The sequence below is a fragment of the Parasteatoda tepidariorum genome, chromosome 3 (assembly GCF_982258835.1).
Source record: "Parasteatoda tepidariorum strain Cologne lab strain chromosome 3, Ptep-v5.0, whole genome shotgun sequence".
NCBI classification, from domain to species: Eukaryota; Metazoa; Arthropoda; class Arachnida; order Araneae; family Theridiidae; genus Parasteatoda; species Parasteatoda tepidariorum.
The window spans coordinates 55,609,589-55,635,690 of record NC_141757.1 but is presented as its reverse complement, the minus strand read 5'-3'; the positions used below and the strand labels follow the sequence as shown (position 1 = coordinate 55,635,690).

General features: G+C 28.6%; 1 protein-coding gene across 1 annotated transcript; it reads right to left on the bottom strand.

Moving 5' to 3' along the window:
- Window positions 1-11,988: 11,988 nt before the first annotated feature.
- LOC107454922 (EF-hand domain-containing family member C2-like) lies at window positions 11,989-25,770 on the bottom strand. Its single transcript, XM_043044017.3, has 2 exons — window positions 25,162-25,770; window positions 11,989-14,887 (listed from the first exon to the last, which is right to left on the bottom strand). Exon 2 carries the CDS (start codon window positions 14,882-14,884, stop codon window positions 12,572-12,574), a length of 2,313 nt encoding a protein of 770 aa, XP_042899951.2. The 5' UTR covers window positions 14,885-14,887; window positions 25,162-25,770; the 3' UTR covers window positions 11,989-12,571.
- Window positions 25,771-26,102: the final 332 nt, after the last annotated feature.

The window sequence follows — 26,102 nt, the reverse complement described above, 5'->3', positions numbered from 1 at the left end:
CTTTCTTTACGTGAATTTAGAATTTGGAAGAATGCCAGTTTCTTTTTACACGTTTCTTAGACTGAATAACACTTGTGATAGATGATTTATGATTACTATTGTATTGAGCCTCTTGAGTCAGCAGTTATAGTAGTTTTTTTATATATAATACTGAAGCTAAATTTACAATTAATAAAGAATTTTACTCCATTGCAAGGTAAGAAAAGACAATTGCGGTGTAGGATTCAAGTAATCATCCGCGGCTGCATATAGTTCCGATTTTTTTAACTATCTAATTTACATAATTATCCTTTCAAAACAATATAAAAGTTTTTAAAAGTTACACTCTTCGGAGATAAATTTAATTCGTGTTATTTTTTGTAAGCCAAAAGAAGGCCTTGCTACGTAGTTTCAAGAGTTAGAGATGTTGATATTTGTTCGCGCTTGAGGCTTGGCACACATTTAGTGTACAGGCTCTCTCCATTAGGGTAATGGTTTTCCTTAATCTACAACAGAGTATAGTAAAAGAGACAAATATTAATTTTGTAAACCACTATGAACATTTTTTATTCATTAAAATGCATTTTCAGCCAAATTTTACAACGTTGGATGATGAAGAAATATTTCTTGATTCATAATTAAATGAAGCTAAATTTCGAAAGCACTCAATTTGCTAAATTTAGAAATATATTTTAGAGAATTTTTAAATTATTTTCATCTAATTAGTCATTTAATCATCTCTTTTATAAAAATATTAATCTAATTACTCATTATAGTCATTTATTTCATCTGGCATCCGTCAGACTAACCGTGGGAGGGTTTCATGGTTTTCATTTAAATGTAAAGCAAATGCGGCTGAGTTCCATCAAAAAGTTCTCCACGAATGCAAAATGTCTTCAGTTCTTGATCCTGGAGTTCCTTTGTTTTCGGGATTAGATTAAGAATTACAAGGCAGCGGCGTTGAACATTAGTAGCCATGAACTCAAAATTGGGTCTGCTGTTCAACGGCGGTTATAAAATAAAGTAAAATAAGCTTCAGAAAACAAACTTTTAAAAACTAAGAGTCTTAAAATTATACTTTCCTTTTCTTTTATACATTATTTCAACTATACCTTCCTTTTCTTTTATACTTCTATTTTAGTCCATTAGAGTAGTCCATTTTTCCAATACTTTAAATTAAGCAGATTTTAATAGCAAATATAAATTTTATGATTTATATCGCATTTAAGCTTTAAAAAAATTACATTTATTAGCTTTAATTCTTCTTTTTTTTTTCAATTTTTTAAAAAAATTTTATATAATCTTTCTCCTATAGCACATCCTCTACATATATGTGCTTAAACTTCTGATTCTTTTCCTTCTCTCTCAAGTTTTATATGAGTTTAATCATCCATTCTAAGTTGCGGCAGTAAATTTTGAGCTAAGACATTATATTCCATAAATATAAGAACTTCATTTTGAACATACTTTTATTAAGTTTTTGGCAAAAATTTCATATTTAAAATTCCCTCCCTGACTGCAAACGCATTTACTGATTTATTAGAGCATTCTTAAAAATCGTTATTAGCTATAATGGACTGCATAAATTTATGAGATGTTTCAACTAAATGTTTTGGGGAAAACATAAATTTTTCAAAATAAAATTGCAGTCAAAATTTATGGCTTGATAAAGGAGGTGCAGCACTTTTCAAAACTCCCACAATTGTTAAACAAACAAACCCTCATAGAAACAAACAACTTCATTTCAAATAGCGTGCGAAACTCAAATAACTTTTAATTCACTGGAGCATTTAGGAGGATTTTAGGGGAAACTTACGAAATCTACAATTTCAAAGGACAGGCATCAACAGTCCTGAATAAAGTTGGTTCAGTGTAAATACAACTCTGTAGCACGTAACGATGCCATTTACTTCCTAGAGTTTATATCTTCGGCTATAACTTACTTTTCTTGAGGCCCTTTTCCAAAACAAGGAAAAGTTTTCCAAGAGAAGATAAAATTTCCTCCCGGTTTTCATCCCTGAGTTTTCCTTGATATAGCTGTGGCATGGTCTATATGCTTTCGGAGCAGATGTATCAGCTGCATTAAATGGCTTCGCGTCGAAGTTAGTGGCCAGGAAAGGCAAGGATTGCAAGTTTTGGTGGTGGGGGAAAGGATGTCTGACAGCTGGCTTGGCAATTTAAAGCTTGCTTTTAGTTGTCCTTCCCCACACGTTCACGCTACCACCACCAGTTCACCTCGACACTTTCTACTGAAAACTATCATGGTATGTACTAACGCATATTACACATCTACGCGATTAAAGATTTGGATAGGATCGATGCGTACTTGTTGGAAAGCTAATGAGTGTGGCTTAAATTATAGCAAAAAATATATAATAATTACGCTTGTTTTTAATGTACATTTTTTTACATAATGAATATTTTAGATCACGGATGTTTCGAAAAGCTCATAATGGTTCATTTTACTTTTTGTGCTATTATTTTAAAGTATTCTTTTGGACTATAAATAATAAAGTATATTTCCGTTTAAAGAAAAAAAATTTTAAATGAAGACCATTAAAATAAAAAATTACCCTATTAAATCGAAATATAAGTGGATAATGTATGAGATATATTACTTTTTTTTACATTCGTGTTTAAAAAATCTACGAAATATTACTTGTGTTGGTTTTAAGTATACTCTTAAAAATAAAGAGTTATTTTTTAAAAAAATGCAATTAATTTTGAGAAGCATTTTTTTTGTTGACATTAGGTCAACAACTTTTAACAACTATTTATGTAAATTGTTCATAACAGCTACGTATAATGAATTAGTTTAAAATAATTTCTTGTTATCTACAGAAATGAAATGAAATATTAATATAAAGGAATATATTTCAGACAAATTTCTATGAGTTCTGAAAATTTCAAGTCAAAAACAATTTAAAGGCACTTTAAAAAAAATCATTTATTTATGGAAAAAAAAATTTAAAAAAATATGAGAGTCTCAAAAAAAACTATGTCCAAAATAATTTTAAACTTTTTCTTTATTTATTATAGAAAGTAGATCAACTCAAAATGAAACTAGAAAAATATAAATAAATTATCTTAGCGAACTATAATAATTTTTCTCTATATTAAAAAAATCGTAAGCGCTGCCGCCACTGCTTTAGGTGTCCAACTTGACGTTATATTTCATTTAACTTTGCAAAAACAAAAGACTTAGACTCTTGAAATCATGAAAGTTTGTAGAAAAAATACAGGTACTGCGTTAAAATAAAAATATTTGCATTCCTTAATTAGTTCAACTGTCAAAATTGTAGCAAAAAATATCGTGTGGCCACTCAGCACTGTAAAAAACTTCGAATCAAAATTACGGCAAAAAGTAAACGCACCCTGAGTGCAGCATCCGTAAAACATTTTACCGTAATTTTTAAAGTAATATTTATTTAATCGTAATGATACAATGATTTTACCGTAAGTATTATTATAAAAATTAAGGTTTATCAGATTTTTTGTACGATAAAGAGTACAGGTAGTGGTGAGTATCCGTTTCTTATATTATAATTTGAATTAGAATTTTTTACAGTGTACAGACCACAAAATTGCGACTGCAGACTTGAAACTGGAATTTTTTTTTTTGGAATTTAATTTTGCTCAAAAGTTATTGCACTTTTAAGTTGTTATTTTTTTGTGCAAAAGCTATAAAACTTAGAAACTTGAAAGTACAAAAGTGTGTAGAAAATGAATATGTACCAGGAGTATAATGAAATAAAATAAAATTAGTCTATTATCCTGTTACTCAGTCTATTTCTAATAGAGTATTTCCTAAGGTTAAATATAGAAAACTCTTATTAACGTATATACAATGAAAGAAACAAAAAAATAATTCATTGGTCATGAAAACTTAAATTTAGGGAACTTGTTTTCGATGATGATTTTTGAAGCTCTAATTTTAGTTATCAGTTTTTGAGTCATTAATTCAGAGAAGAAGAAAAAATTTTGAACATTATTTTTGGATTAAAAAAGAAATAATTCAAGCTGGAAATCCAGCGAATTGCTAAAAAATATCAATTCTGAGTGAACAGTATTAAGAAACCTAAATCTGCTTTAAGATGCGCGGCGGATGACCTCTTCTTCTTCAGCAGCACGACACCCCTGGGTGTGTCTTGGCCTTTTCCAATAGTTTTTTTTCAGGCTATCTTCTAATTTTTGGTTTTTAAAGTATCCATGTCTTTTTCAAAACAGTCAATACATCTAAGACCAGGTCTGCCTCTTTTTCTAGTTCGTATAGGCTTGGATAGAAATGATTTTGGTAGATTCAATCTTTTTGCATTCTAACCAGCCGTTCAGCTAAATTTATCTTTTGGATTTCAAGTATTTTACGACATCAGGCTCTTTAAAAATTTCATACATTTCGAATTTATTCGTCTTCTCCATAACTTCTCCATTATAAATTTCAATGATAGAATTTCAACATTTCTATTGGAGAAAGATGTAATTTTAACTGACAAAAAATGAATAAAAATTTAGTATTTATTTTTCATTCTTTTTGTATAAAAATCTTCAAATAGCAAAGTAGATTAAAATTACTGGTTTACTTAATTGGAAAAAAAAAGTTTATCACAGAAATCAGGTCAAAATTATTTGCATCTATTGCACTTATAAATATTATTTATTTGTTATTTATTTACTTCCATTTTACGGTACAAATATCCATTAGTAAAATTCTCGCTTAAATCATCAATTTTGAATAGTAATCCAAATGTCATCAATAATAAATTTTAATGATTGAATTTCAGCATTTCTATTGAAGAAAGAAGTAATTTTTCTGGTAAAAAAATAAAGAAAATTCAGCATCAATTTTGAATTCTTTTCAATACGTTAAGCTCTCAATTAAATCATCAATTTTATATAGTAATCCAAATGTCATCAATAATAAATTTTACTGATAGAATTTCAGCATTGATATTGAAGAAAGAAGTAATTTTTACTGGCAAAAAAAAATGAAGAAAATTCAGCATCGATTTTGAATTCTTTTCAATACGTTAACCTCTTACTTGAATCATCAATTTTGAATAGTAATCAAAATATCATAAATAATAAATTTCAATGATAGAATTTTAATATTTCTATTGAAGAAAGAAGTAATTTTTACTGGTAAAAAAAAATGAAGAAAATTCAGCATCGATTTTGAATTCTTTTCAATACGTTAAGCTCTCACTTAAATCATCAATTTTACATAGTAATCCAAATGTCATCAATAATAAATTTTAATGATAGAATTTAAGCATTTTTATTGAAGAAAGAAGTAATTTTTACTGGTAAAAAAAAATGAAGAAAATTCAGCATCAATTTTGAATTCTTTTCAATACGTTAAGCTCTCACTTAAATCATCAATTTTACATAGTAATCCAAATGTCATCAATAATAAATTTTAATGATAGAATTTAAGCATTTTTATTGAAGAAAGAAGTAATTTTTACTGGCTAAAAAATGAAGAAAATTCAGCATCAATTTTGAATTCTTTTCAATACGTTAAGCTCTCACTTAAATCATCAATTTTACTTAGTAATCCAAATGTCATCAATAATAAATTTTAATGATAGAATTTCAGCATTTCTATTGAAGAAAGAAGTAATTTTTACTGGCAAAAAAAATGAAGAAAATTCAGCATCGATTTTGAATTCTTTTCAATACGTTAAGCTCTCACTTAAATCATCAATTTTACATAGTAATCCAAATGTCATCAATAATAAATTTTAATGATAGAATTTAAGCATTTTTATTGAAGAAAGAAGTAATTTTTACTGGCTAAAAAATGAAGAAAATTCAGCATCAATTTTGAATTCTTTTCAATACGTTAAGCTCTCACTTAAATCATCAATTTTACATAGTAATCCAAATGTCATCAATAATAAATTTTAATGATAGAATTTAAGCATTTTTATTGAAGAAAGAAGTAATTTTTACTGGCTAAAAAATGAAGAAAATTCAGCATCAATTTTGAATTCTTTTCAATACGTTAAGCTCTCACTTAAATCATCAATTTTACTTAGTAATCCAAATGTCATCAATAATAAATTTTAATGATAGAATTTAAGCATTTTTATTGAAGAAAGAAGTAATTTTTACTGGCTAAAAAATGAAGAAAATTCAGCATCAATTTTGAATTCTTTTCAATACGTTAAGCTCTCACTTAAATCATCAATTTTACTTAGTAATCCAAATGTCATCAATAATAAATTTTAATGATAGAATTTCAGCATTTCTATTGAAGAAAGAAGTAATTTTTACTGGCAAAAAGAATGAAGAAAATTCAGCATCGATTTTTAATTCTTTTCATTACGTTAAGCTCTCACTTGAATCATCAATTTTATATAGTAATCCAAATGTCATCAATAAATAATTTTAATGATAGAATTTCAGCATTTCTATTGAAGAAAGAAGTAATTTTTACTGGTAAAAAAATGAAGAAAATTCAGCATCGATTTTGAATTCTTTTCAATACGATGATTAAGCTCTCACTTAAATCATCAATTTTGAATAGTAATCCAAATGTCATCAATAATAAATTTTAATGATAGAATTTCAGCATTTCTATTGACGAAAGATGTAATTTTAACTGACGAAAAAATGAAGGAAAGTTAAGTATTTATTTCGAATTCTTTTCGGAATCAAGATCTTTGAATAGCAAAATAGATTAAGATTACTGTTTTGGGTTCAGTAATTCATAATAATCGCATGCGAGACGACAATAACATTTAATTGCCTGAAAATTCTGCATTCATAACATGTGCATTTAACTGCTCTAATTTGAAGTTCTAAATGCTGTTTCAACTCGAATTCAAAATGGCTAAGCTGCACGTAATGATTCCATTTCCTTTTAAAATGCTTTCAATGGGAACTATAATTACAGATAAAACGTTTTAAGTATACTCGGTAGTTTACTTTTGGTTTTGTAACAGCTATTTGCTTTATGAGTTAACTAAAATAAACTTATTTAATATTTACAAAATAACACTTAAATGGAAACTGTTTTTACTTAATTGAGGGGAAATTTGTTTTTGATATTGCTCTGTGGTTTAAATCGATTTGCTATTTAAACAGCATCTACGGTTTTGATAGCTCTATGTTTTTATTATCATGCTGTTTGAAAAGAAAGAAAGTGTAAAACTTTTAAACGGAGTAAGGTACAAGGACATATTTTAAACGAAGAATATTCAATCTTATTAATGAGTTTTTATTATACTCGAATCTTTTAAAAATTAATATCCTTAGCTTCTTTGCTTTCATTAGTCAAACCACAGAAATAAATGCATTTTCGAATTAAAAGTAGCACCTTAAAGTAGAGATTTAACACAACTGAAGAAAAGTTTTGTATTTTTTTCTAAAATATTAATTGCCTAGAAATTGACATGAATTAAGAAATTATAACTTTTTATCATCTTATTCTAAAATGTATTAATTTAAAATGTCTATCAAGTGAAGTATATTGTAAAATAATTTTACTATAATTATCTGATCATCCAACAAAGAAGTAAAACTGCTTGAAATTTTTATTTGGGTTTTTTTCTCAATATCTGGCTCAGTATATAGATATTTTTAAATGGGGTCCTTTAATATATGTTTTTAGAACCTTTCTAATATATAAGAAAAAATACACAAAGTACTACACTACATTGATCTGTTGTGATTGAAAACATACTTTTTGCAAAGCAAACCTATATACGAAGCATTTTCAGGAAAGCATTTTAAACAGTTAACTATTTGAAATCACTTGATCAATTTGAAGTCATTCCTTTCATAATACGTGCAAAATCTTTAAACGCTATAAAGTTGCACCTTTTAAATTTTTTAGTGATCGAATTTAGGCATAAAGATCGAATTCAATCTTCAAGTGAACCTCGTACAGTTAAATGCTTAATTTTCCAAGTCAGACATACCTTACATGCTTGACGCAAACATTTTTAATAGTTGATTATTTAGAACTGAACCGAAATTTCAGAATTTTTTTAAAAAATTCTCTCACGATAATTTAAAACACCAAAAATCAAATTGAATCTCGTCTGATTAAAAACATCCTTTTCTCAAAAAAAAATTTTTTGATGTTTTTAAAAATTTCGATAAAATTACCGTAAAGGATTGTATGATAATGACATTTTTGTTTTTGTTTTTTTTTTAAAAAAAAAACAATTATTTAGTTAATTAAACCAAAGTATAGAATAATATCTAAACCCTTCATGTGGTAATTTTACCGTTCTTTTGGTAACGGTTTACCGGAAATTCTGGCTTTCAAAATTATCGCTCATATAATCATACATTAATTTAAAAAATACAAAATAAGATGTAAATTTAACCTAATAAATGGTTTATTATACCATGCGCTAAGTTATCGTGATGAAACTACCAAATTTTTCCGCATTTACCAAATTTTATTACATATTATAAAACCATATATTATTGTTAATTTTACTGAAATCATTCCCGAAGGACTTCGTTAAAAAAGACCAACCTTTTTGGTGCTCTTTTAAAACCAGTAATTTGGTAAATTTTACCATGTTCTAGTAGTTTTGACCATACTTTTTTTTTTCAATTTAATGTTTTTTAACATTAAACGTCAGTGTGACGTTTAATGTTAAAAAACATTATATTGAGTGTATATATTACCATCACTATATTAAACGTCAGCATTATATAGAATACCCATTCTTTTCCTCAGTCCTTTTTTTCGTATTTTGAAATTATCAGTTACTATTGGGAAACTCGGTGAATGACTTGAAACCTCAAAAAAACTTTTTTATCACAATTTATTTTAAAGAGTCCATAAAAGCATGCTGAAAAGAAATTAGTCTTTAAATATTTCTCGAGTGAATTAAAATAATTTACTAAATTTTTAATTCAATGCGTTAAAAAAAGTGTACATTATTTCAAAGCAAAAAATATGTAGCTCTTTTCATGGCTTCTGTAGATAAAATGAGGAAAAGTAAATTTCACTCCAAACATACTCTTGTGTAAATTAAAAAAATAAGTGCTATTTTTTTCTGAAACAACCTCTGTGTGATTTGTTGTTTTATTTGCCAATCATTATCTAGGAATATTTTCAAACGTTAAAATGGCAGATTAATTTGAGTTATATTCCTAACAGCATTCAATCGTTAAAAAACACATAACATTCCCCCCATTTGAATAGATCTATCAATTTCAAATTTAATATTAACGAGAACAGCAACATCACGTTAGATAACTAACTACAGAAAAGAATGTAATTAAAGCATAATTATATTGTGATTGGACAAATGCTTGAAACAGGGTTTTAAGCAAACACCCTTTAATTCCCCCAAATAAAAGGGTCCTTATCACCGAATAATTTCACACAAAACAGCAACAAATAGCTAAATGGGCAACAAATTCTCCCCGAACTGTTAAATTCCTGAAACGTGCAAGAACACAAATCCCGCATACTAGCATTGATACACGCATGACATTGTCATTAAAATCCTATTCCCGAAGCTGTACATCGCGTTACTAACCCCAATCTGGAATATCCCCCCTCAACCCCTCCACCTCGCATGACGAGCCATAATGTATCATTCCGCGGAACCACTTCACCGCTCGTCTGTCCCAGCATCTCCAGTCTCAGCCCATCCTGCCACATGCTCTAATATAGCACCCATCAGAGACGATGAGCTAGGGTTAATGGCATTATGACGTTCCAATATTGGAAGTCCTCAATTAAATCGCTGTGCATAAACCGCAGCACGCCTAGTCCATTAGCAAGGCTTTAAGCTCAGATGGTAAAATGGCATTGCATTAGTGGATGGTGTCGATTTAAGAGAGAATGCTCTGGTTCAAGCACTCAATTTTATTTCATCTTGGGATTTAAACGGTAAATATTCGAGAGTGATTTAAATAATACCTCGTTTTCGGGCCTTAAAGCGACATATCCTGTACGATCACATTCTTCCATTTCAAATATAAGAAACATAAACGTGATTTTGATGATATTTCCCGGATATTTTGTAGATCTACATTAGGAGAGAGCGCCAAATATTTTATCCTTACACAAACATACGAACTGCCACTAATGTAAAACTTTGTTGTTTTAGATGTATAAATTATTATTCTCCTTCTTCACCCTTTAAAAAATTTAGATCTAATTTCAATATGTGTATTAAGAATTAATGCATATAATAAGAAAATGCAAATGATTGAATTGCACAGTTCATTAGTCTTAATCATTTTCTATTATTCCATGCGTGGTTTTAGATACAGTGACGAAACTTTATCAAGTTACCATATCAGGTAAAAAATTCCGGATCAAATTACCGAATAAAGTACCGGCAATTTGAGGGCATCACTTTTCAAATCCATTTTACCGTAAAATATTATAAGGTAATTTTTACAATAGTATTTATTTAATTAGAGTATTATTCAGTGATTTTAATATAATTAATAGTGTCAAAATTACGGTATATCAGATTTTTTAGTTCCATAACATGTTCCGGTAAAAATTTGATTTTAGGGAAAAAGGTGCCGGCACCCTGAGTGATGGAACTTTTTACTGTTGTTTGATTCGGAATTTTTTGCAGAGTAAACTAATTGAATAAATCGGTACTTTTACCGTCATTTTGAAATGTGCCAATCTAAGCGGAAAAGTCTCTGGCATTTTTTAATCAGTTTGATACTTTTCAAGTATATTGTAATAATCCCTCATACATTTAAACTAGATAGAAAATATATATTTCATTACTAAATTAGCCCAATTTATTTCAGGCAATTTATTTTAATTTCGAATTAGTGAAGGTTTTAAATAAATAGACTTTTTAAATGTGCTTTGTTATAAGCCTAAAATTTATGTCTGATTCATTAATTGTTCACAAATTTCCTATTAACTTATTAACCTATTAACTTATTATTACCTTATTACCTTATAACCTATTAACTTATTATTAGATTTTGAAATGGGATCGCACAATAAACGGGCTGTGACGTATGTGTGTGTGAAAGGTTAAATTCTTGACCCTAGATGGCGCCACTGGAAGACAAGAAGAAGCTCACTCTTTTTGTCTTAATGGCATACGACATCAATAACATAGAAATCGTGATTGTATTGATTGAAAAAGTGGCGCTTAGATGAACAAGCCGCATTTATAAAACGAAAACCATCCTCGAAACAACGCAGCCGAATTGATGAAAAATTATAATTTTCATGATTTCTCTAAGGTGACTAATTTTGTTGCCCAGGTAGCTTAGTTTTTCCCAGAGAATAATTGAGTAAAAATAAAAAGCTTTTATTCTAGCATGAGAAAAAACAAAAAAAGCATACTACTAATTCAAAACCAATAATTTATGACTCTTACTTAAAATTATAACTTTAAAAATTTATAATTTTAAAGATTTATTTCTTTCGTTAAATACATTTTAATAATGTTTAAATATATTTTAATTTCAAAGGTGTGTGTTCTGTAAATTCCTCACAATTTGCTACAAAAAAGAATCTTACAAAATCGCTTCCAAAGTTTGATACTAAAAGAAAAGTAGATCAGAAACTCTAGAAAAGTGAACATAGAATGTATAAATCATTTCAAAAAGGTGAATTATTGAACTAACAGAAAAACGCCATTATTTATTCTTGTATTGGCTTTAAAATCGGAAGGGGAAAAAAACTAAACTTTAAAGTTGTAAACTTTAAACTTTAAAGTTGTTGACTTTAAAGTTGAACGTAACAAAGCAATACGTAATAAAGTTGCATAAAACAAAAACAGAAATAATCATAGGCAAAAATTAAATATTTAAAGATTTTTAATTTCATTCTTTACCAAATATTTAGAAATTTATATTTTTCAAAACACACAGACAAACTATAAACACTTAAAAAATACCTTTTATAATATTTTTATCAATTAATACAATTTTATCTTTATACAATAATTTTCAAGAAAGATGTTAATAATATTTAAAGAATAGTACATGCTGAAACAAAAATAAATTTCACTTATAAGCAAAGATTTAATATTGTGCTTTATTATTGATAGTAATTTTTTAAAGCTAATGCCAGGGAAGCATTCAAAAATTTTTAGCTGAAAAATTAATAGTTATTTAAAGAAAATAAAACTTTAAATTTTAATAAAATATTTGAAAAATTATAATTGTTAAATTTTGTCCATATATTTTTAACTCAGTTTTGAGTCGAATTTTTATGGAGAAGAAATAAATGTAACTAAGTATTAAATATTTGTGAATTAAATGAAATTATATATGCGCTATAATAAGTTTGAAATTTGAAGAATTGGTTACATAAATAGTAAAATAGAAACTGTATTAAATAAACTTATATCCAGTGTAGTACACTAAACATAATAAGTTCTACGAAATCAAATGATTTTAGATAGATGCCTTCCTTTTAATCAATTAAAAATATCCCCTGTCTAATAAAGTAATAAACCTATAACTCAGAATTATGAAATGAAAAATTTAGAATTCACTTAATATTAAGAACAAAGGCAAGTTTCAATTTTGAGAGAGCCGATTAATATCCGATAAAATATTTTTTGCATGTTTTTTTTTTCTCGACTCTCTACCAATTAACGCTTATAACTTATACTTAAAATTAAGAACAAAAGCAATCTTCAATTTTAAGAGCGTCGATTAATAACCGATAAATTATTTTTTGCATGTTTTTCTTTTTCTCACCTTTCGACCAATTAACGCTTATAACATAAGGTTTACTGTTTGGTGCCTTAGCAGGATTATTAACAAAATCTAAAGTTTCCATAATTTTACGATAATCTATAAGTCCTTCACTTTTTGGAAATTTAAATAAGTAAGCCTTAATCAGATCTCGATCAGCAGGTATCGGACTCGATACAAGAATTCTATACACTTGACTAGCCTGGAAAAGACCAGTTCTATTTCCATAGTTGATATCAAAAATCTGAAACTGATTTTTTAATCTATCAAAATCCTGAAAACCATGCTTTTTCAACTGAGCTTGAACCCTCGCAACAATATCTTCAAAAATCAAGCCCGTGTATTCTTCTTCAGCATAGGCTCTAGCTAATGTTATTATTTGTTGTTCATTTAATACGGTAGAAGCATTTTTAAAAAGATCACGTATAACAAGTCTGAATAAATCAAATGGAATCACACCAGCTTTGCAAGCATCTTTTGCTTCGAAGGATTCAAGTAAAGATTGGGCAGAAACTCCAACATGCTTTCTCATCAATTCCAATATAATTTTGATGTCCGAGTATATAAAGAAATTACTATGTTTTTCCATAAATGTATAAGTATATTCATCAGCTTCAAGTAGATAAAAGGACTCTGTACGAGCGCAGATAGTGTTTCCGACATACATATCCGCTTTAGAGTAGAAGCAATGGTCATAATTAATGGGATCTGGAACTGGTTTGCTCAATTTCACTCTTTTCAAATATTTTGCACTACCCATGCGTTGCTCTGAAGTCTCATAGTCTTGTTCGGATATATTAACTGTATCATCTTCCATGTGAAACTCAATGATAAAGCGCTGTTCTTTTTTCATTGGGTTATGCGTAAAAACTGATAAAAATCGGAGAATTTTACAGTCATCGATATCTGGATTATTCAAATAAAACTTCATAAGATCATCACGATGAATACCTTTTGTCGGAATTTTGGTGGATATTTTATTAACTTCAATAAAATCTTTCGAACTGGGCAAAGGTCTGTATATTTCAGTATTATAGAAGGATTTCAAACTGTCTTTAAAACTCCCCATTTGTTGAGGATGCACTAATTTATGGTAATCACTAAGTTTTATTTCTGGCAATGTTAATGGTTTTAGTTCTACGTTATAGACATTGGAATAGTATTGTTTAGTGAAATCATCACAATCATATAACAAGAGTTTAGCACCAAAAACATTTATAGAGCTCCCTAGTTCAAAATCACTTGGCACATAAAATTCATTCATTTTCTTGTGAACCTCTGAATTGCAATCTAGTAAGAAATTTTGAAAAAATTCTTTAGAATTATTCAACCTGCAATCATACATCCAACTTTTTGGCCTATTGGATCCTAAATTCAATATGGTTTCGGGAGAACTAGTCCCTATCGAGGTTAACCAAGTGTCACTTTTAGGAACGAGAACGGATTTTAGTACCAAACATGTATCAAAATTACCTTGCAACCGATTTTTTTGACTATCTATGATTCTTGCATCTTCTACGATTTTCACTGTGCCGTCAGACAAACTATAGTACATGGACACATACTTTTGATCTTCAATATGAGTTGGGTTGCGTTGATAAATCCCAAAAAATCGCAAGTGTTTTGGGTAATCTGCTTGAAATTTTGCACGCTTGTAGTCTTTAACTACAGTCCTATATATCTGTGTACGTGGGCTGTCTTCCTGTTCTCTGTCATCAACAACAGGATCTTTAAGGCCAACATCTGGATTATTAACTCTAAAGCCCATTTCATGGAGAAAATTCCTTGTAAAACCATCGCAATCTAATAATTTAAATATTTTTCCGAAGAAAATAACTGTCTCGCCAATTATAAAATCATCTAGAGTGTAAAAATCTCCCTCTGGTTTCGGTATTCTAATTCGATTGATGATGCGCCCCTGTTCATAACCAGCGTTTCTCTTTGTTGGCTCATACACCTTAATAGTACCGTCTTCCACATAAAAAAGAATATGACAGCTTCTAAACTTCATTCGATCCTTCGGTAATTGACCACGATTATCAAAAGAAGCGTGAAATTTTAATATTGGAGGATTAGCACATTTAAAAAGGTCAGTCTCCCTTAAATATTTTGAATATGCTAGTCTTCCAGGAGACTTTATTGAATAAAATATATTTTTAAATTTCAACAAAGGCGCTTTAGATCTTAAGCAGTCTTCAAAGTCTCCTTGCTTCAAAGCTTTAATATTACTCATAATCTGTAAATAAAGTTCAGTTATAAAAAAATGTATAAGTTAAATAACGCTTGAAAATCATCAACTATTTTTAAAAAATCTTATTTTTTGGTCTACTAAAACAATATCCTTATTCAGGGAATATGGTATTAGTCAAATCAACTACAGTGACTTTAAACCCAGTCCGCATGCTTGGAAGTGGCAGCGAATTATACCCTTCAAATTTAACCCTTTCTGTAATTTTTCACTCTCCAAAACTTGGTGATTTTTTTCTAAACAGAATATGCATTTCTCTTTTGTCATCTAACTAACGAATAGGTACCCAAATATGAAAGTTCGGTGGCATTTAAAACATTTTCAACAGATCAATGAAAAGGAAAACTGAACACAAACATATTTGTTTCATGCTCATTTAAATTATATGAATAACTTATTAATTGAAGAAGTCCAACTTAAAGCTAATATAAATAAAAAGTAAAACTTTTTTTAATAATATTAGTCATCACCATACCATATTTTTTAACAAAATAATCAGTTAATGAAAAGAATTATTTAGAAATATTTACTTACATTGCAAAAGAGCAATATTGTAAAACCTTAGTATTATAATACCCTTTCTTTGACGAGTACTTTTTTTCAGTTTGTGTTCCATTATTTTCTAAAATTAATATTAAACATTGTAGATGAATATATTAAATATTAATAAAGATAACTATTCAAAAATTTGTAAAAAAAAGTATGATTTTCTGTAATTCGAAAAAGAAATGATTGACGTTATCAGAGCTTTATCATAAAATTTATTGACAGTAATTTATTGCGATTAATGTCCCCCTTTCTTCAGTGTTTGACAATAGTTTACAATAGGGATACCTTCTTATATTCAGCGATATGAAAATAAACCAATATATAGGAAAATGAACCAAGAACCAATCACATGAAAGTAAACAAAAGTTGCAGTAACCCGAAGGTGACGTCATTGTAAGCAAGGACATCAAGGAATATCTCAGTAAATAGAATCAAGGGTCCCTTAAATTGACAAACGAAAATTATCGCCGAATCAAGGAGCCCCCGGATACTAAAACTTCAACTTAACCCAGTGTTCAATATCTTAGGTACAATATCAAACCATTATAAATATATATATATATATATATATATATATATATATTATATATATATATATATATATATATATATATATATATATATATATATATATATATATATATATATATATATATATATATATATATATATATATATATCATGTGGAATAAACATCATCATAAAAATTATCAAAGTTTGGGTAATACGTGACTCTTGAATTTCAAAATAAATCCAAGGAGAAATCCGTTTTGAAAAGACGCAGAAAAAGTTGTCCAACTATATTTGACGTCAATGTACTAAATTAATTAAGATAATAGAAACTACTGATTTTGCATTATTAAGTACCGAATATAGTTATTGTGGTTATAGGTTATTTACGGCCTCTTTAAATGGATAAGTAACAAAAAAATAAGTAATATATCCTTCCTAAACAAAAACTTAAACATAAATATCTGTCTAATATACTAACTAATGCAACGACATCTTTTAAAAATGTATGGTTATTACCAAGAATATTTGAATACACAATTGAACATACTACATTTGCTCCATGCACTTTTTCATATATCTCTTTCATGGAAATGATCAAGACAAAAGCTGGCTGAATATCAAATTTTGTTACTTCATCAAATCTTTAGCAAATATCGTTGCTTTTGTCAACCCGGTTAAAAAGTCATTTCAAAATATACGGTATAACGCTGTGCATCAAAATATTTTGCGTCAATCATTAAATATGAAAAAAATAATAATATCGACTTCATTTGATTAATAACTACTCTTCATTTTGATTTTACGCTATAAGATTTTGAAAAAAATTTAACAAAGAGCTACTATCACCACACTAAGCATGTGATTTTAAACTGTTTAAATACTGTTTTTTCGAAAGGGAACCTTTTTATCCCATCTTTTTCAGAACGTCAAACAGACAATATAAAATTTATTACATAATTGCAGTTAGATTTTGAAGTTATACTTCTTATGCGACTTCCAACATGGTTGCGTTAAACGTTTAGCGCTACATTTTTATTGGCCGGGAAATCACGTGGTAGGATCCAGTTTTCCCTCATTCATTTCCATATTGTTTTGGTTCTCACTAGCATAAAAATAATAAAAGTCATAAAAGTATTGTTTTTCTATAAATATTTTTTTAGTTTGTTTTGATGCACATATAATTTAATAGGGTAGTATTTTTTTTTTCAAATTTAGCGGATAACAATTGTAAAAAAAGGAGGGAAAACAATCCCACGGACAATGCGACGGAGTTAAGGTTATGTCAAGGTACGTCTCTTGTGAATATCAATTGATTGTTAGGTTTTCTCTTCTGAAATTACATTATGACGCATTCACATACATTATAAATACAAATACATTTTCCAGGGCGAGACGATGAGGCAACCACAAGCACTTCCACTGATTCAAGAGGTCCACGAGGGGAAAATGCACAATATTACCGTGATTACAGAGCACGGAAGCGAGCGGAGCAGGAAAAAGAGTCATTGAATAGAACTAGTGATCCTTCTACGACTGCTGATTCTTCTACAATTAACGTCGCAGGTTGCGAAGTTTAACTTCTTCCGCACGAAGGGACTCTACGCACTATTTTTTTATTTAAATAAAACTAATAATATGTTTTGAAATTATCAGTAAGATGTAGAAGTTCGTTCCTGACTTGAAACCGAATGAAATTGAGATGTCTGGGCTTACGCCACTTCATTTTTTAAAAAAATGACTTATTATAACTGTTTATAACTGTATTGTAACTTGTTGTTTTAGAAAAACCTACTTTGAAAGACCTGCATTTAAAAAATAGGTAAAAATTTATATGATTTCCATATCTTTTTAGAAAATACTAGAACAATATAGCATTTTAAAAGCACTTATGGTTATCATAAATGTCTTTGATTAGTTTTACTAATTTTATCCTTAGAGATTTTCGAAAAAAAATTTTTTACATCAGCTGTTACTCGCTTTGTCCATTATGAGCTAACTCGCTTTTAACTTAAAATATCACGTACTTTTAAAGGATGTTTAATACTCTGAATTAAATTTAAGACCGAAGCAGCAGATTTCTTTTTGAAAGAGATTTGTCACGTTTTCTGGAAATCTTTACTTTTCTACTGCTTCCGAATCACGAGTCTTAAGAGAAGATTTGCAAAGTTCTGAATAATAGTGCCATTAGTATTTTTTAAAAATTAATATTTTGGTAAAAATGTTTTCAAATTAGAGACGACTTATAAGCAAATAAAATACTTCATGCTGTGTTTAGATAGATTCTGATTTTAGAGATGGGGAAAACTGATAAATAAATTTTAGTTTCATATTTATTTAATAAATTAGAATTGAAAGAAGTCCCACAAAATGAAATAATTAGTTTAAAAAATTTCATTTTATCTTTATGTAGTTCTAGGTTGGTTATAGAACTTTATGGACTGCATTGAAAGTTGTATAGTTGTAGAAAATAAAAATAAAATACATTCCTTTATATCTAATAAAAGTATATATTTTGTGTATACTCGATTTTTAAATATGAATTATTTTAAGGAGGTTTACCATTTTCTCGTAACATAGCACGCACGTTCTTTCACGTGCTTATGTTTTTCATTAACACTGTAAGAAACCAAAATTATTTCATTTTACTTAGAGCATACGTATGAGAACGTGCAGCATGATACGGGAAAATACTAAGTCTTTTTATTTGTGTAGTAGGTGGTGTGCAAGTTGCATCAAGATTTAATAAAGACTCTCAATTTCATAAAAAAGTATTATGATTATTAAAAAGTATAACGATTATAATAATATTTAAGCATATGCAATTTTAACCATTTTATTTCATTTTTGATAGTTTAGTTTTGGTTATAGATGCCCTTAGGAGCTTCCAAATAGGGTCAATGCAGCATTCAGTGCTAATTTGTTAAAATAAGATCAGTAGCAGGGGTACATACGTAAATGATGTCTTTTGGGAACGTCAGGAATCGAACCCAGAAACTTTGGGACGATAACTAGAATTCTTACCATCATGAAAATTAGCGTACACGTCCAGTGAACGAGAAAGTCTGAATTGTTGTCAGCCGTGAGCGTCTTACGTAATTGTTTTGTGTGCTTGTGTGTTATTCTCCATTCCAGTGCAACTCAGGTTTTAAAGTTGATTGAGACTTAAACAGCTTGTTTGTTTTGTCAAATTGAACCATGGAACGTAGTTTAGTCCTGCCATCTATTTATTAATAAGATAGTAGCATCATCACGTCTAGGTCACCAATATAGAATGTGTGCCGGGAAATGATCTTTTTTTTACATTAAATTAGACTAACTAGTTCAGTTAGATATATCAGAGCTATATCCTTGCTAAATTTTTATAAAATTGCATTAAGTAAGATTAAAACTGAGATTAAAGATAATATTAAAAATAATGAAATAATGATTCAATAACATAAGAATCAAAAATAATAAAATATTTATAAAAAGTAAAAGAAAGAACTTTAGATAAGTTTCAATCAACAATCCACTTTTCGGAAGAAGTTGACTCTACTTTAAAAGGTGTAATCAAATTTCATAAAACTGTTAGACTGATTATTTCATTTTTATACAGCAACAAATTCATTGTTTATTTTTTTTTAATCCCTGCGATCATTAGAATTCATCCGGTAAACTTAGAACATTTAACAATGAAACTTATTAAATCTTGAATTTATAAGTTCGCTAGTAAAATATTGCTTTCTTATATTTAACAAAATGCAGACACGATTCTGCTTTTAACTTTGCTATATTGTAAATAAAGTAACCTATCTAATAAATACTCTGTATATAAACAAGTTTTCTGTGATGCAACATTTTATGAATGAAAAAGAAAATAAATGTTTCAGAGAATATAACTATTTTATTTAGAGAGGAAACATGTGTTCTTTTTATTGTAACGTTTGTATTGCTAACGTTGTAACGTAACTCTCTAAATCAGACAAGAATTTTTATAAATTTTGTCTTATTTTCATGCTATGTTTATTTCAAGGGAAAAAACAGAGTATTAAACCGAGCATAAACGATTTCAGTCTGCCCTAATTTCGGGCAAACGGGCGTTTTCCTGTAAGTAAAAGATTCCCAAGATTGCCTGTGCTCCTTCAATTACGACAATAAATCCAAAAGATTCCAGCTTCTTGCTGTTCTCTAACTATAAATTAAAAGGTACTTCAACTTTAGGTTCGTAAAAGGAAGCCGCACTGCAATTATGCGTTTTATCACAACGATGTTATCTTAACCACTCTGAAACTAAAATAATTATTTTTATGATATGTTAAAAGGGAAAACTTTCCCATCTTTATTTTTTTTTTGTTTAAATTTAAACATGCCAGAGAAATAAAGAAATTATTTCATTTTAAATGAAAGACGGAATGCAATTCCGTTTGTTTTCAACTGTATAGCATTCAGCGTTTATTTATTTTTTTTTTTTTAAGGGAATACGAAGAAGTTAAGATTTATAATAATTTTATTGTGTGATCTAGTTAAAACTGGATGATGTATTTCTTTGAAAAAATAATTTCTGGAAAATTAAGTGAAATGAAATTCATCAATAAAACGTTTATAATTTTGTAAAAATTGAAATGCATTCTATTTAAAACATACTGTGTTCCTTTCATTAGGTTTGCAATGGGAGCGACCAAAACATGAAAGGAAAAAAATTCTGGTGAAATTACTGTACTGTATGGTACAGTAATTTCACTCTTGGTTTTGAAGGAAAACGTAACTCTGGTAATGAAATCAAAATATATGGCATCTAAATTATTTATATTTTTCCATACATATGGTAACGGTTTACCGGAAATTCTTATTTTAAACATTTCAATATCAATTACCACATGTTTAGTTCAAAACTGAAAAGTAAATTTTACTCAATAAAAAGTTTTCATGCCATGCTCTAAAATATCTTGATTAAATTACCAAATTTACCAAATCTTATCAATTAGGACCACATATTATAGAACCATATTTTATTGCTAATTTCGCCAAAATCATTATTTAAGCTCTGCAGTAAAAATTACCGACTTATTTAGTGTACCGATAGAACCAGAAACACGCTAAATTTTGTCATATTTTGATTATTTTTTTATAGTTTTGACAGTACATTTTTCCCAGTGTGATGAACTAGCGAAATTTTTCCAACGAAAAGGCATAAAAAAACTTTAAAAAAATGAAAAAGAAGGGAAAAAAAAAGAACTCACTTTGGTTAAAGCGATAAGGATATGCATTATACGCAGTTAACAACAAATTATCAATTAGGATCACATATTACAAAACCATATTTTATTGGTAATTTTACCAAAATCATTACTTAAGCTCTTCAGTAAAAATTGCCAACTTATTTGGTGTACCGATAGAACCAGAAACACGTTAAATTTTGCCATATTTTGATTATTTCTTGATAGTTTTGACAGTACATTTTTTCCAGTGTGATAGCGAAATTTTTCCACCGAAAAGGCATAAAAAACTATAAAAAAAAGGAAAAAAGAAGGAATAAAAGAAAGAAAGAACTCACTGTGGTTAAAGCGATTAGGATATGCATTATATGCAGTTAACAAAAAAACTATCGAAGAAGATATCTAAAGTAATATTTGGAAATCAAGTTGAATTTTAATTTACAAAAAGACATCAAAGTTACGAATTTACCTGTCAAAAATTTTTTGTCCCTTTCCTTATGGCTTTGAACACTTACTTTTTTTATTATGAATAATAAATGAAAAGTTTAAAATATAAAAAATTGAAGCATTTTTAAATTTATGTACGTTATAATCAGAATCAATTCAACAGATTTTGATAAAACTTTGGGTTTTGTTATTTAAAATTACATAGCTTAAAAGGATATTAAATTTTAATACCTTCCTATTTAAAAATACGTGATTTATTTTGCAAGAATTTTAACCTCAATTAGGATCAATAGAGGCAACCTAAATATTCCAAACTAAGTAAATAAACATGCCATAACTAAATAAAGTATTTTCAGATTATCTTACTTACAAAGCTTTCATTTACTTACAAAGCTTTCGTATACCTTTGATACATTCTATCGAAGAAATATATTATCTTTTTGTTATATCTTAAGTAAACGAGCAATATACTCACTCATTCACAAATACTGTCAAAAAGAAATTTCATTTTTTCATTCACTTTTTCGTCAACAAATGCGTCATTAAATGCAATAACGTTCCTATAATGATTTGCTTGATTTATTTCGCAAGAATTTAAACCATAATTAGGACTAATAGAGGCAACCTAAATACAATGTTATATATAATACTTACTAATAATGTATATATAATGCAAATAAATGTGTTTTAGCAAAATAATCAGATTATATTATTTACAAAACTTTCATATTCAAACTTTTGATAAATTTTATAGAAGAAATCTGTTATCTTTTTGTTATAGATTAAATGCAATGGCCAATATACTCCTTCAAAATTAATGTAAAATAGTAATTGTATTTTTTTTACTCTCAAATGCGTCATTAAATGCAATAACGTTCCTATAGTAATTAGTGTAAAAGTTTTATCGGAAAATTGATAAAATAAAAATTGTCATCAAATATCGTTTTTATCTCTTCAATTATCAGCAGCTGAAAGGACGCGAAACAAGACAAACCGTTGAAAGCCATCTCGACGCCAGCCGCATTATGACGCTATAACTTCTTTCTCAACTCAATTTCTTTAAAACATCGCGAAAATAGCATATTAAAACACATAAAATCTCAGATTTTTAAGAACTTAATGGCAGATATTTCATTGTTGTGAGAAGAGGAAATTTCAGTCTCCCCGCTTTCTCAATATAGCGTAACATCTTTTCGCTCACAATTCTTTAAGTACTCGCTACTGATAGAGGGTAAGCTTGCCCGAAAGTGGGAGACGGGTACTTCGATTTACGACCCAAGTAAATTTCATGTTATCGTTTGCTCTGAGATTAATAATGAAAATGTAACCCTCGTCCGCCTGTACGACTCCACGACTTCCACACTTTTACGACCCTACCCTAAAAGGGAACTACTTAAATGCATTTATTAATAAATGAAGTGTGTATAGTTGAGTTACGAATTAGAAGGGTGGTGATTTATGCGTACATAATTAAGTCTATAAATAACAAAGTTATTTTTAGATTTAGCAGCTAACAAAGATGCTTGATAATGATTTTCCCATAAGGTTATTTATTTGAAACAATAGAATATATTTTTTTTAAAAAAAAGCAATAACATCACAAACAAAATGTCTTATGAGCTGAACACAATTATTATTTTCTTATAGATTATGTTGATTTCAAAAATTGGAATAAAATTAATATTGAAAAAATATCTTTGTTAACTGCAAGGGATATTAGCTACACTGTTAGAATTTTCTTTCTAAAAATACGGTAAAATAACCGGTCTATCCAATTAACCATCGCGTTTACGGATTGGAACATTTCTTCAACTTTACAGGTTTAAAATCGTTTACAACTAGTGTGGTTTCAAAACCCGTGAATATAAAACTGCAATGTTTTGCTAACATTTACAACTAGCATGGTTTCAAAACTGTGAAAACGAAATTTTACTGGAAGTAAAAGTTACATTATGCTAAGCTCTTTGTTAGGTAATGAGCATTAGAGTTAGGTTGTGGTTGTTTTATGTTTTGTCAAGTGAATCGGGAAATGTGACTTAATTAGTTTATCTAGTAGCACAGTAGGCCTTGGTCCTCTATGGGCTGTCACGCCACTGAGTTTAGTTTCTTTTTAGTAGTACCATGTAGCATAAGAGATAGGGGATATTCGATTTCTTTGTGTTAAACAAATCTGTGGTTGCTGCCATTTATACCTGAATGAATCCAGTGCTCCAATAGATCAGGGTCACCAATTGAGGAGTGCAAAACACTTGTTTTGAGGAAGTGGATGTGATATTGTAAACTCAATGCAGAGAACTCGAACCCACCTTCAACCAGTCATGAGATTAACGGATTAGACCACTCAGCGAAAATATGTACCCAGATGCAAAGAAATAAAATCTTCATAAGGTGTTCACTACCTGTCCTCTTATTACAATAAGAATGTTAGGCATTTGCAGGTGTGTTAGGCAATCTATTATGGAAAATAAAAATATGAATTCGTAATCTTTATAACATGGTTTTGCTTCAAGCTTTCTGAAAAATGTTTGCTCAATTCTCATGAGCTGTGATCCTAGTTGGCACTGATGAAATTTTGGTTATTTAACCGTATCACGTGAACACAGTTATGTTACCTTTGAAACCTTTAACTATAGTTGGATTCAATCAATAACCCCTTATTTATTTCATATTTTGGTTGCTTTTATGAAATTATTTAAAGTAAAATAACATTTAAAAATAAATGAATATTTTTTAATAAATATAATTTTTCTAATAACAATACATTAAATTAATTAGTAAATACATAATTAATAAATACATAATCATTTATAAAATTTTCACTATTATTTCCCATCACTTTTTTTCAAATGAAATAAAAAATACCTTATTTGTCTATTAAGAAATATGTTTCCCTAATAATGATTCACAATGTATACATCAGTTCGTTTTAGCCATCATTTCGAAGCAAGCCATATTTAGGCTTATATTTTTTGTTAATTTTCAGCTCTACATGCATACATTACACCAAACACAAATTTATAACTAATACAACTCAGTGACTTTAAATATAAAAGCCGGTTTAGCTGTTTAACTAACTTTAATGATAAAACAATGAAATCCCCTTTATTTGCTTTAAAAATGGTCTTTTATTGATAAATAAGTTCGCAATTGCCTTCATTTCTTTAGCTATCTTGATTGTTTGCTTTAACTATGGGGTTCCGAATAAAGATGCTTAATTATTTAAGGTTTTATTACCAAAAATAATTAGAAACCTCTGTTTTAGGCACTTTTCCGATGCTATCAATTACTCTCCACTCTTTTAAGCTTCATAGGCAAAAAAAGCCAAGACAAGCACAGAAAACAACTGGTGCCATACATCATATAACCTTTCTGTAACATAAATAAATATTAAAATGCAGATTAATTTCGAAAAATGGAAGAACACAAAAAGGAATAATAACAGAACAACTAGTGTTGGCGTTTATTCATTTAAATTCATTAGAAGATTTGGAAGGAGGATTTCAACTTTTAAAAAAAATAAAAGATATTTTCAAAGAAATTATCTTAAAAAAAACTCACCTTTCGGTAATAACTCCTGAATTGCAAAAACAATATGTCTCGCTGACTCAGTTATAATTAAATTTCCGAGTTATAACTAGCGAATTATTTTACTGATTATATTGCTCAGTTTCAATTTCAGAACTCAGTTTCAATTAAAATATAACGAGTCAAAAGTTTTCTTATTACACCTGCATGCATGATCACACAAATATTTTTCGTAAGCGAACAAAAATTTACTAACTAAAACTTCTAGTATAGACCTGTTCTGTTATCAATTGCTCCTCTCAATCCATTACGCTTCATAGGTAAATACATCAAACTTATACGCAGAAAACATCAAAGATAAATGCCTCGCATCATAAAACTTTTCTGAAACATAAATAAACATTAAATGCAGATTGGTAATGAAAAATGACAGCGCCTTTAACTGACTAGTCATTCTGCCAATAATGTTGGCGTTTCTTCATTCAAACTCATCAGACACTGGGAAAGGAGGATGTAACTTAAATATTAATATAAACTGTTTTGAAAAGAGCTTTCCATTAAAAAACACCCTTTTTGGGACTATCTTCTCAAGTGCCCAAACAATCTGCCTCGTTAGCTTCCTTTTGCGCCAAATTGAAATTACCGAGAGTTAGGGCAAATGGACGATCATTATAGAATCTAATGATAGTTCTTTTCTGTCCTGATCTGCTAGTGACAGAAGCGATGTGATGTCGATCTTCAGTTGGTGTTGTTAAAAAGGAAAGAAAAAAGAAAAAATTCCAAAGATCGATGCTATTTGGTATTGAGTTTAATGAATGCAGCAGTAAGGAAATTGAAAATGATGAGTTTCAGAACTGCTGAAACACACTTTTTCGTTTTGGAAAATCGTTTAAGGGTAATGAGTGGAACAGCGCTCTTCCCTAATTTATTCTTCTTTTTTTTATTATTATTCCTTTCTTCTCATAAATATTCGC